The sequence below is a fragment of the Vitis riparia genome, chromosome 1, assembly GCF_004353265.1.
Source record: "Vitis riparia cultivar Riparia Gloire de Montpellier isolate 1030 chromosome 1, EGFV_Vit.rip_1.0, whole genome shotgun sequence".
NCBI lineage: Eukaryota > Viridiplantae > Streptophyta > Magnoliopsida > Vitales > Vitaceae > Vitis > Vitis riparia.
The window spans coordinates 10,832,881-10,844,051 of record NC_048431.1 but is presented as its reverse complement, the minus strand read 5'-3'; the positions used below and the strand labels follow the sequence as shown (position 1 = coordinate 10,844,051).

Genomic DNA, 11,171 nt, shown 5'->3' with positions numbered 1-11,171 from the left:
GGTGAGACGCCAGTGGATGGCAGCCGTCAACATCACTCAGAACACCAAACAGCTGGCTGCATTGGATGCACAGCTGGCGTCCCATTACTGGAGGAAAAGAATATTACTTGTTTCGAGCGCCGATTACCTCACCCCGCTACCCCACTCGCCACCTCACCCCACCTATTTTCCCTGCATGACACCTGGCACCCCCACTCTTTCCTGCATTTAAAGTTAAAGAATGAAAAAGCCAAACCAATTACTGCAAGTCAAGTCAACTAATTTTTCTTGATGCCCACCTCGCCGCGCTTTACTCCATCGATGTAAAGAATAGAAGAATGACTTTGTGTGGAAGCCATGAAAAGTAGAAAATTTATTCTTTTTTATTTTAGAAAAAATATCAACAAAAAATCTTTTAATCTAATGCGAATCAAGACACGCAAACACGTTGAATCCATATTATACATTATAGTTTTTTTATTTAAAAAAAAGTAATTAGAATATTAAAATTAAAGAAAAACCAAATATACGAAGTTTGAAGTTTGATAGGAAAAGAGAAAATGTTTTATAGTAAAATGTTTGGAACATGAAGGTTGGTATGACATTGATTTTGTAAAAGATGGTCCAAATATGAATATGGAACATGTTTATTATGGCAGCAAATACGTGTACAAGTAGAAGTGTGGGGGCTCAGAGGGAAGACGTGTGTTTGTGTGCAGTAACTGCAAGTCTAGATTAAATTTTAACAACAATTAAAGAAAGATTGCATAGTGTTGTGGGAAATACACTAGGCAATGGAAGCCGTCGCACTAATAGTTGTGTGATTGGTGAGGAGGATGCCAGCGAATAATTGTTAATAAAAATGAAATTACAAAGAGGGTGGCATTTTTCCTTTTTATTTTTTATTTATTTTTTTATAGTGGATATATTAGAAGCATGTATATGAGGGAAGGAAAGGAAGGAAAGGAAAGGGGTATATTTAAGGGGGAGAAGGCCAGGCCAGTTGAGGAGAGCGGGGCAGAAAAAGAGAGAGAGAGAGAAACATCACAACATCTATCATTGTATTCTCTTCTCTCTCTCTTTCTACAACCGCGTTGTATGTGAGAAAAAGAAAGATCACAGCGGAGAAGGAGAAAATAGCAAAACCGCGTTGGGCTAAACTTTTTAACATTTTTTTAGTGGCTTTTCCTCATTGCCCTTATCTCATCTCAAGAAACCTTTCTTGTTATTAATTTTTTTTTTTTTTTTCGTTTTCGTTTTCATGTGGATTTAGTATAAGCTTGCTTTATACACTTTGGTTTCTTGGTACAATGCTGGGCTTTGGATTAAACCCCGTCCATCTGGCGGTTCTTACTTTTATTCTTTTCTCCCCCGTGTGTCTCGGGATTCGTTCTTTTCCGGGGAGAGATGTCGCCGGCGGTGATTATGGGTACGAGGGTTTCTTCCGATTTGCAGAAGCGCCGGACTACCGTAACGGAGAGGAGTGTCCGGCGAAGGGCCATAAAGGGTATGTGTCGTCGTGTGATCCGTCACTGGTTCACATCGCCATGACTCTTGACTCGGAGTACCTGAGAGGATCCATTGCAGCGGTCCATTCCATTCTGCGCCACTCTTCTTGCCCAGAGAACGTCTTCTTCCATTTCATCGCCGCCGAGTTCGACCCAGCGAGTCCGCGAGTGCTGACTCAACTCGTCCGATCTACGTTTCCTTCTCTCAACTTCAAGGTCTACATCTTCAGAGAGGACACTGTAATCAATCTCATCTCGTCATCCATTCGCTCAGCGCTCGAGAACCCATTGAACTACGCTAGAAACTACTTGGGCGATATTCTCGATCCGTGCGTGGAGCGAGTCATTTACATTGACTCGGATCTTGTAGTTGTTGATGACATTCGCAAGCTCTGGAACATCACACTCACTGAGTCGCGAGTCATTGGTGCGCCGGAGTATTGCCATGCCGTCTTTGAAAAGTACTTCACCGATGAGTTCTGGTCCGACTCGGTTCTGCCAAGGGTCTTTGATTCGAGAAAACCTTGTTATTTCAATACGGGTGTGATGGTGATGGATTTGGTGAGATGGAGAAAGGGCAATTACAGGAGGAAGATCGAGAATTGGATGGAATTGCAGAGGAGGAGGAGGATCTACGAACTGGGTTCGCTTCCGCCATTCTTGCTAGTGTTCGCCGGGAATGTTGAGGCCATTGATCACCGGTGGAACCAGCACGGTCTTGGCGGGGACAACGTGAAGGGAAGTTGCAGGCCACTGCACCCAGGCCCTGTGAGTCTGCTGCATTGGAGCGGTAAAGGAAAGCCATGGTCGAGGCTCGACGCGAGAAAGCCCTGCCCTGTGGATCATCTTTGGGAGCCCTACGATCTATACAAACCCCATAGGAACCACAGATTGAATCATCAACAGATGCTCCTTTCGGCTTCTTCGTCAACATTGGTTGGGTATTCAAATTACTTCATTTGATTCTTGTCAGTTTTTTGTTTTTTGTATTTTTTGTATTTTTGTTTTCTAGATCCTGGCAGGGAATTCTTTGATAGTCGTTTGTACAGATTGATTAGAAGAAATTGGTTGAGCACTGTGGTGGGAGGAGATTATTCTTTTGTTGAATTCTTTTGTTAAAGACTTCAAAAACATGATTCAGTTTGTTCAGAGTCCCTCAGTTCCTCTTCTTGGAACAATTTTGGTCGCTTCATTTCTTTGTATGTAGCGGAATTTGGATGGATTGGGGAGTTGAAGAGGAATAATTGTCAGTTGTTCTTGGTAGCTTCACTTGTACTATTTTCTTTTAATCCAATTTACAATTAAAATTATGACCACCTTTGGTGCAGCAGTGATAGTAATTCATAAGCTTTTAGAAAATAAGACAAGAGGATTGGGTGGGGGCAAATAATAAAGCAGATTTAGTTTTGGCAGCGAGGACGATTGACAAGTGGGGAAGGAATATCATAGAAACTACAGAAAGTGAGAGGGGGAATATAGCCAGCTCACCTCTCCTCACGGATGGCTACCCCACTTTGGCCTACTCGCCTTGTCCAATTTTATTTATACAAGTATACAACCATTCATCTTCCCAACTTTTCAAAGACGACAAATTGGAGTGATCTAACACCATTCCAGGAAGGCATTACACTCTTCCCATACCATGCGGCTGTCCTCTTGGTTGCCATCATAATTTTGATGGAATTCATCTTCACACCATCAAAAACACAATCTTCAGGTTCAAATAATTCAAATTACAAATATGAGAGTTGTCAAGTCAATTTTATAGTGGTGCACCCACCAGCCCCCTCAAGCCAGCAAGCACCATTCAATTCCTGGAAACTATCACAATCATACATTCAATTCCTGGAAACCATCACAATTATGATAATCATAAATTATTTGAATTCAACAGCACAATCACCCTCCAAGGTTCCTCCGAATCCTGGCGACATCCTGCCCGCTAATCTGAAATGCCTTCTTCAAAACCTCATCCGGTAAACGTGGGTTTGTTGCGAACGCGGCCGTAGAAGTTAGTTGTGTACCAGGGTTCTGGCTATTGAGGCCGGCCAACACCACTGCTGGGGCTAACGAGTCAAGATTATAGAGAAAATGGATCATCCCTTTTGGGAACACAAAGGAGTCACCGGGCCTTAATAGTTGTGTGAATAGACGATTACTGGTGTCGATGAACCCCACTAGGAGCGCACCCTTTAGGAGTGTGGCCACCTCCGAGGCCCTCGGGTGGCTGTGGAGTGGGACCAGCCCATTGGCTGCTATATCTGCCCGAGCCATGGTCAGGCCCATTGTGTTGAACCCTGGCAAGTTCATGGTGTTGGTGAGTGTGATACTGAAACCGAAGGGGTTGGCACTTGTGTTTCCGGGTTTGGACAGTGCTGATGTAGTGAAGTGTGAGACCTGTGCTAGCTGTGGGTCAATGCAGGGCACACCATTGATGAAGAAAGCTTTGGACCCTTTTGTATCAGCGATGCAGTAGTCTTGAAGTGGCTCAGGATCAGGTTTGACGAGGCCGGATAGAAGAGCTATGGCAATGAATAATTGTGGCAAGGTGGAAGCGGTTCTCATGGTGAAGTTTATTAGAGAATGGGAATTTGAAGAGAAAAATGGAGGAATTATATACAGTTGTGGGAGAAAGATGGTTAACATAACTAATATTAATGGATTGAATGGGGTGATGGAGTAGCTTCAGAGCATCAAAGGAGGAAGTAGTAAGGCAAGTCAAGGGAGTTGTAGTGAAGACATCACGAACCCCACTTGTATTTGTTCTTGCGGAGAAAGTTTTGGTTGATAAAGCACATTGAATTTTTAAATTTTTTAAAAAAATTCGAGACTAAATTTTGTTGCAATTAAAAATCATGTTTGTTGAAGCTGCTGAATCTCCCTTTCCTTCATGTAAATCAGGACGTCACCCATCTAGGGTTCCCTTAATGATCCCCTTTTTCGGTCTCCAGGCTTTTTTTCACGCTCGTGGGACGTGGGTGGTAAAGTTTTCAAATTTGGCGCCTCGCATCCACATTTCATTCTGGGATCTTTTTTAGCCTGTAATTCTGAAGTCACAATAAATGTCTCTGGTGGTGCTGTTTCTGCCTATGATTAAGCTGTGCGAGAGGAAAATACTCCCCTTTTCCGTTATATGTAACACCACCTGTTTCAACATCTACTAGTTTCGCAATTTCGCTTCTTGGAGGCCGGAGAGCACCATGGCTTGATACCTTCATCTTTTGGGTTTTCAACTTCAAAGGGATGCATCTTCATTTACAGGTAAGATTTTTTTTTTCTTTTCATGTGTGTTTACACCCTTTAAAGTCTGACAGAGTTTTTTCCCTATTGGTAATTTTGTGGCAAAACAATGTTACCTAGACCCATTCAAATTCTCGTAAAGGAGTTTGCATAACACACATTAACGTTCAATTAAAAATAACTTGAGGGAATACATTTCATCATCTTGTATTACTTTTCTCCTAAACATGTAACCTGCACAACCCAAAGTAAAATAATATGTGGGATAAGATAAAATCAAAGCAATAAAACAAGATAGTGGGAGGTTTTGCTTAATGCATTGTGAAAGCATGAAAGATAAATAGGTTCCTATAGCGATACTAATATACAATGCAAAACTCGAGAGGAATATAGATGCATGCAAATCAACCAAGCATAAAAGAAGTTTGATAAGACACAATAGATCAATAGTAAAGTGTCAAGTTTTTTCACCAAATAGAACATTTGCAGTGAAGAACATGAGAAGAAACTTTTATGACTTAAAATAGTTATGGAGATATAGACAAATAAAAAAGAAATGTTTTTGAAGAAACATCCATGTCAAGTATCTCTCTTAAAATTCTAAGACATGTTTTCAATAGTTGATTTGGTTTCCTCCAATGTTTTAGGATTAATTTCCTCCATTATTTCAATTAATTTTCATCAAGAATTAAATCTACATACAAAAAAAAGAAAAAAAAAATTGAATTAGACAATGCAAATGGATTGAGCAATTCAAAAAGAATATCTTCCCCTAAAGAATATCTCCACTTTTCGTAAAGAAAATCTACTCCTTTTTGTCGAGAAATGTCTCAAATATCTTATCTCAACTAGTTCCTAAAGTTTTATATTAACTTCAATAAATATCTCCCAAGAGTTTCCAAAAATTTTAATATTGAGAAATATCCCCTTTTTGTCAATTATACAATGATTAGAGGCGGAGGAGGAGTGAAGCTTGAGGTGCACTAAAAGTGTATCCAAGATATAATATATGTAAGTTGACCTTGGATCTCATAGAGTTGAGTGTCCTATGAGTCCATCCTTAGGTGAAGAAGGGCCATGAAGTCCATAATCTCCTGGAAAGTCAAGTTGGTCAAAGTCGATGCGGAGTAAGAAGCTTAGGATGAACTAGCACGATCGTGACTAGAGCGAGTCCTTGGCACAAGCTCCGAAAATTCAGCCTTGAGAATTAGAGTATCCTATTCCATTGCTCAGATCTCATTCTCCTCAATGAGGGCCTCCTAAGTTGCCTCTTAAGCTAGTGTAGCTGCTACAACTACCTGTGCACCATGAGGAGTAGGGGGAACGATGGGATCGTGCACATGACTATAGTGTTTGGCCCAGGAACTCAAATCTAAAAAGAGCACAAGATGCCTAAACCCCTTTAGAAACATCAAACTTGAACCCGACATCATCCAAGATCCGAGAAACAAGAAGGGCAAAAGGAAAGCCATCGAATCTAAAGGAGTGATTATGATAAGGGGTCTTAACGTCGAGAATGACCCACCCTATATCGAACTATTGGCTAAAGAGAATGACAAATGAACCTAGCAATCATGCTACAAATCTGGGATAGTAAGTGGAGGGATAGAAAGTACAAGTGAAGAATGTAGTGAGAAGTCTGATGGCTTGGTAAAACTAACTATGGAAATTTATGAGGGAAGAGGACAAGAAACACCATGGAGAGAAGTAAGAATGACATCAAGCTCCTCTCGGTTAAAATCTTATACCTCTTGAGAAAATGAAAGAACATGCTTAACAAGACGAGGCATGTCGAGTACATGCTTGATGGACTAAGAAGAAGTGAGAAAATATTGTACATGGTCACTCTGAATATGACACCAACAACAATTGAGTGCATGTTCGTGTAAAATATTTGCACAAGATGAGACTAATAAGTTTCTCAGAGGGAGAACAAAGTCTTCTTCCTCGCTCACAAATGATGGTGGGGAGAGGAATATCTTAAAAAACACAAAGATTGATAGATCGCTTGACTTCTATGCGATGATCATGAAAGGAGGCATAAAAGTGAGTATGAGCATCCTCGTAGTGGAAAAACTCCACCGAAAAGTCATCTAAGTTGAAAAGATCTTGAAGAGGAATGTCTTGAATGGGCTTTGGTGACCTAGGAGAGATTGCCTCATGCTGACAACAATGACTAGCCATCAATAATATAGAGAATATGTAAAGGCACAAAAAATGAAGAAAACTAAATCGCTAGAAATGATCTAAATGACATCCTAAACAATACCATACGAATGAAAAATGTGAAACTAGGAGCAAACTGACCTCAAATGGACGAAAACAAGAACCCAGAGCGCTCGAGCTAACTAGGAATGAGAAAAGTGCAAATGACATGTTGGAAATGGTATTTATAGCTTGTAAAAGCACTTGATGAAGATTAGCACTCGAGTGTCGTGAGCACTAGAAGTAGAATTGAAAACAACTTATAACACTTGAGCAGTCTTATCGCTCAAAGCAGTATTAGATACAACTCATGGTGCTTGAACGCTTGATGCAGAATTTAAGCACCAAGTATGAGTAAAGGGCTTTCCAAAAGACTTTGAAATTAAAAACTAACTAAACAAAGTATAAATTAATCATGAATTTAGGAACAATATTAATAAACATCTAAGGTAGAATCATAGAGCTCATAAACTTGCAAAATTAAGTTGAAAAGTAATATACCAAGTAAAGTTTCTAGATCGTATATGTCTATCATAAACAAGAATGAAGTTTTCAGCTCCAAAAAACAAATTAATCCCATTCTTAGTTTTAAAAATTCAATGCATAACAATCAATGTATAAGAGGATCAACATGGAAACATAAGCATTAATGTTTAAGAGAATACGCCTTACTGTTCAGTTCTATATTTCAAAATTGATATCTTAGAAGAAATCCAACCATGCCTTTGGTCATATCAAGAACACATCCAGTCAAGTTGTTCTAAGATCGTTGGATTTCTATTTAACACAACCTCGTTGGTCTATATATAGCACAACTTAACTCTCTTTAATTTAATCTCGTATTTTTCTTTTTTCTTTTTTCTTTTCTTTTGAATGTGAAGGCATTATACACCATGATTTCTTTTTAATTTTATTCATGGTTGCCTTTGTATCCACTTTGGGGTGTTTCCAAATATTGTTAGCAAGCAACATATATTTAGGGAATGAATCTTGGAAAGTGTATAAGAGTTGATCTTAGCCAAGTATTCAAATTTTGCACTAACTCACTTCAAGAAACAATAATAGTGATCTTAGTCAAACTAGGTATATGGATAATAATATTTAGGCATGACGATAGATCCTTCCAAAAAATCCAAAATCTATTTTATGGGTTAAACTTAAGTTCCCCTTTTGATTAATCACAAAGTGTAACTTACATTGAATTTCCATCATACAAAAATTTTCAATTATCAAGAATCATGTATCTAAAAAAATGATTAATAAATATCTAAGGAAAATCAATATCAAATCTTGTAAATTTAATATATTTATCCAGGTCATAAACTCAAGATATTACAAATCATACTAATAAGACAAGTAACCAAACAATAATCATATGCCCAAAGATGAAATTTAAGAAGGCAAAAGGAAACAAACAAAAAATAGATGATAAAAACAATCTTTTTAAGGCCTATAACTCTGGATGATTAATTGAGTAGGCATATGTTGAGGTATTTCCTAAGGAATTCAAACCTAAGAGAATCCAGGGATTTTGTAAAGATATTTTCCAGTTGATATTCAATGGGGATAAACTCTAGAGAGACAACCTTTTTTTCAATAAGATCCTTAATAAAGTGATGATGAATTTCAATGTGTTTAGTATGGGAATGAAGAACAAGATTCTTTGATATATTGATAGCACTAGAGTTGTCATAATGTATATTCATGGTCTCTTGCTCAATCTTATAGTCACACAACATTCGTTTCATCCATAAGAGTTGTGTATAACAACTTCCATTGGTAATGTATTTAGCTTTAGCAATAGATAAAGATATTGAATTTTGTTTCTTACTAAGTCAAGCCACAAGACAATTACCAATTAAAAACAAGCATCAGATGTGTTTTTTCTATCCTCAATATTTTCGACCCAATTAGCATCGAAATAACTAGCAATCACAAGAGAACAATCATAAGGATACCACAAACCATAGTTTAAAATCCCACAAATATAATGTATAATCCTTTTAACTAAAGTTAAGTATGACTCTTTAGGGTTTGCTTGGTACCTAGCACAAGCTCCAACACTAAAAGATATATCAAACCAATTAGTAGTGACAAGCTTCCCATCATACTTTGATAAAGCCTTTGCTTAAGATCTTTTCCAGATATATCCTTGCTAAGCTTTATGATAGTGCTCATAGGTCCCTAAAGTGTTTGGTGGATTTTAGATTGATTTTCTTTACTAACTCCCTAGAATATTTGGACCATGAAAGAAAGATTTCATCTTTAAGTTGCCTTATTTGAAGTCCTAGAAAGAAAGTTAACCAAGCATACTCATTTCAAATTCAATCTTCATTTCCTCAACAAAACTAAGGGCAAGTTCACTAGAGGTGGCTCCACAAATTTGGGCCACTAGTAACTCATCATTGGACCTATGAATAAACAAGGTTCTATCAACTCCCCTTCTCTCAAACTTTTTCTCCAAAAGGTAAGTATTAAGCCTCTCATACCAATCTTTAGGAGTTTGCTTTATTCTATAAACAATTTTTTTTTTTTTAACCTATAGACATGATTGGAGAATTTTAGATCCTTGAAACCCTTAGGTTGCTCAACATAAACTTTTTCATTTAGAATCTCATTCAAGAAAGCACTCTTGACATCCATTTTATAAAACTTCATCCTCAAGGAGCATGCTATGACCAAAAGTATCCTAATTGATTCTAACCAAAGAGTATAAATGTCTCTTCATAATCAATCATCTTTATTTGTGAATATCCTTGGGCTATTAGTCTCGGTTTATTTCTTATAATGACCTCATTATCATCTTGTTTGTTTTTTAAAATCCATTTTGTACCTATGTCATGTTTATTTTTTGGTCTAGAGACTAAATAACACACATCATTTATAATGAATTGATTTAACTCTTCTTGGAGTGCGGTAGCCCAAGACTCATCTCCTAAAAGCTTCCTTGTAGTCTAAGACTCATCTCTTAAAGCTTCTTTCACATTCTTTGACTCCAATTGGGAGGCATAGCATACAATACCCATCTCAACTTTTTTTTATTGTCTCCTAGTAACCACACATTCATTTATGTCACTTATAACATTTGAGATAAGGTGGTTCTTAGTTACTTTGAATTTATGCTTATTCCTTTTTTTTTCAAATATGTCTTCTTAAGTTATCCTTGCTAGGGTCAACATTACTTTTAGGGATATCATTAAGGTTATCTTTTACACTTTCCACATTTTCAAGGTTCTCCTAAATTAATTCCTGGGTTCAAATTTGATTTTCAATTACATATTGATCCATACCCAATGTCATTTATAACCACATTAGAGGATTTTTGGATAATCTATGCATTTTGATTGTAAGGCCTATAGGCTTTACTTTTAGTAGAATAGCCTAGGAAGATACCTATGTCACACTTTGAATCAAATTTCCTTAGGTTCTCCCAATCCTTGAGTATGTAGCACTCACTTCCAAATGTCTTAAAGTACTTAAGGTTAGGTTTTCTCCTAGTCCATAGTTCATAAGATGTCTTTTTTGTTCCAGACCTAAGAAAAACCCTATTGGTAGTGTAACATGTAGTATTTATTGCTTCGGCCCAAAACTGTATAGGGGTATTGTGCATATGTAACATCACTCTAGTCATTTCTTATAACATTATTTTTCCTTTTGACCACTTTATTTTGTTGAAGAGTTATAGGGGTTGAAAATTCATGTTTGATATCAAAACACAAAAAAGGTCAAAATCCACATTTTCAAACTTTCTCCTCCTATCACTTTTATCTTTACAATTGCATGGCCTATTCCCACTTGTATTCTAGTGAACAAAGACTTTAAGTGTTCTATGGTTTCTGACTTCTCTATAAGAAAACTCACAAAGGAGTGCCTTGGAAAGTCATAAAAAAACTATTATGACATATCTCTTCCCACCTCTACTCTCAGTGCGCATGGGACACATAAGATCCATATGAAAAAAATCTAAAGGTCTGGTGGTTTTAATTTCCTTAACCTTTTTGTGTGAATTTTTTGTTTGTTTACCTTTCATACACTCACCACAAATGGGTTTAGGTTCACTACTTAGTTTAGAGATTCCTCTAACTTTCTTATTATTCACTAAATGCATAAGATCCTTATAATTGATGTGACCTAATCTTCTATGCCAAAGTTCAGTAAGGTCTAGTTTTGTACTACTGCACATAAGAGGTGTTTCAGAATTTGGATTTATTGCATAACATTTGTCAATTGTCCTATCTC

The 11,171-nt window shown here is 37.4% G+C and overlaps 2 protein-coding genes across 2 annotated transcripts; one reads left to right on the top strand and one right to left on the bottom strand.

Annotated features, from left to right (window-relative positions):
• Positions 1 to 967: 967 nt before the first annotated feature.
• On the top strand, positions 968 to 2,803 carry LOC117922613 (probable galacturonosyltransferase-like 9). Its single transcript, XM_034840779.1, has one exon. The coding sequence runs from the start codon at positions 1,290 to 1,292 to the stop codon at positions 2,448 to 2,450; it is 1,161 nt and encodes a 386-aa protein (XP_034696670.1). The 5' UTR covers positions 968 to 1,289; the 3' UTR covers positions 2,451 to 2,803.
• Positions 2,804 to 3,152: 349 nt separating this feature from the next.
• LOC117922621 (germin-like protein 3-1) lies at positions 3,153 to 4,119 on the bottom strand. The gene has a single exon (XM_034840790.1). The coding sequence runs from the start codon at positions 4,050 to 4,052 to the stop codon at positions 3,387 to 3,389; it is 666 nt and encodes a 221-aa protein (XP_034696681.1). The 5' UTR covers positions 4,053 to 4,119; the 3' UTR covers positions 3,153 to 3,386.
• Positions 4,120 to 11,171: the final 7,052 nt, after the last annotated feature.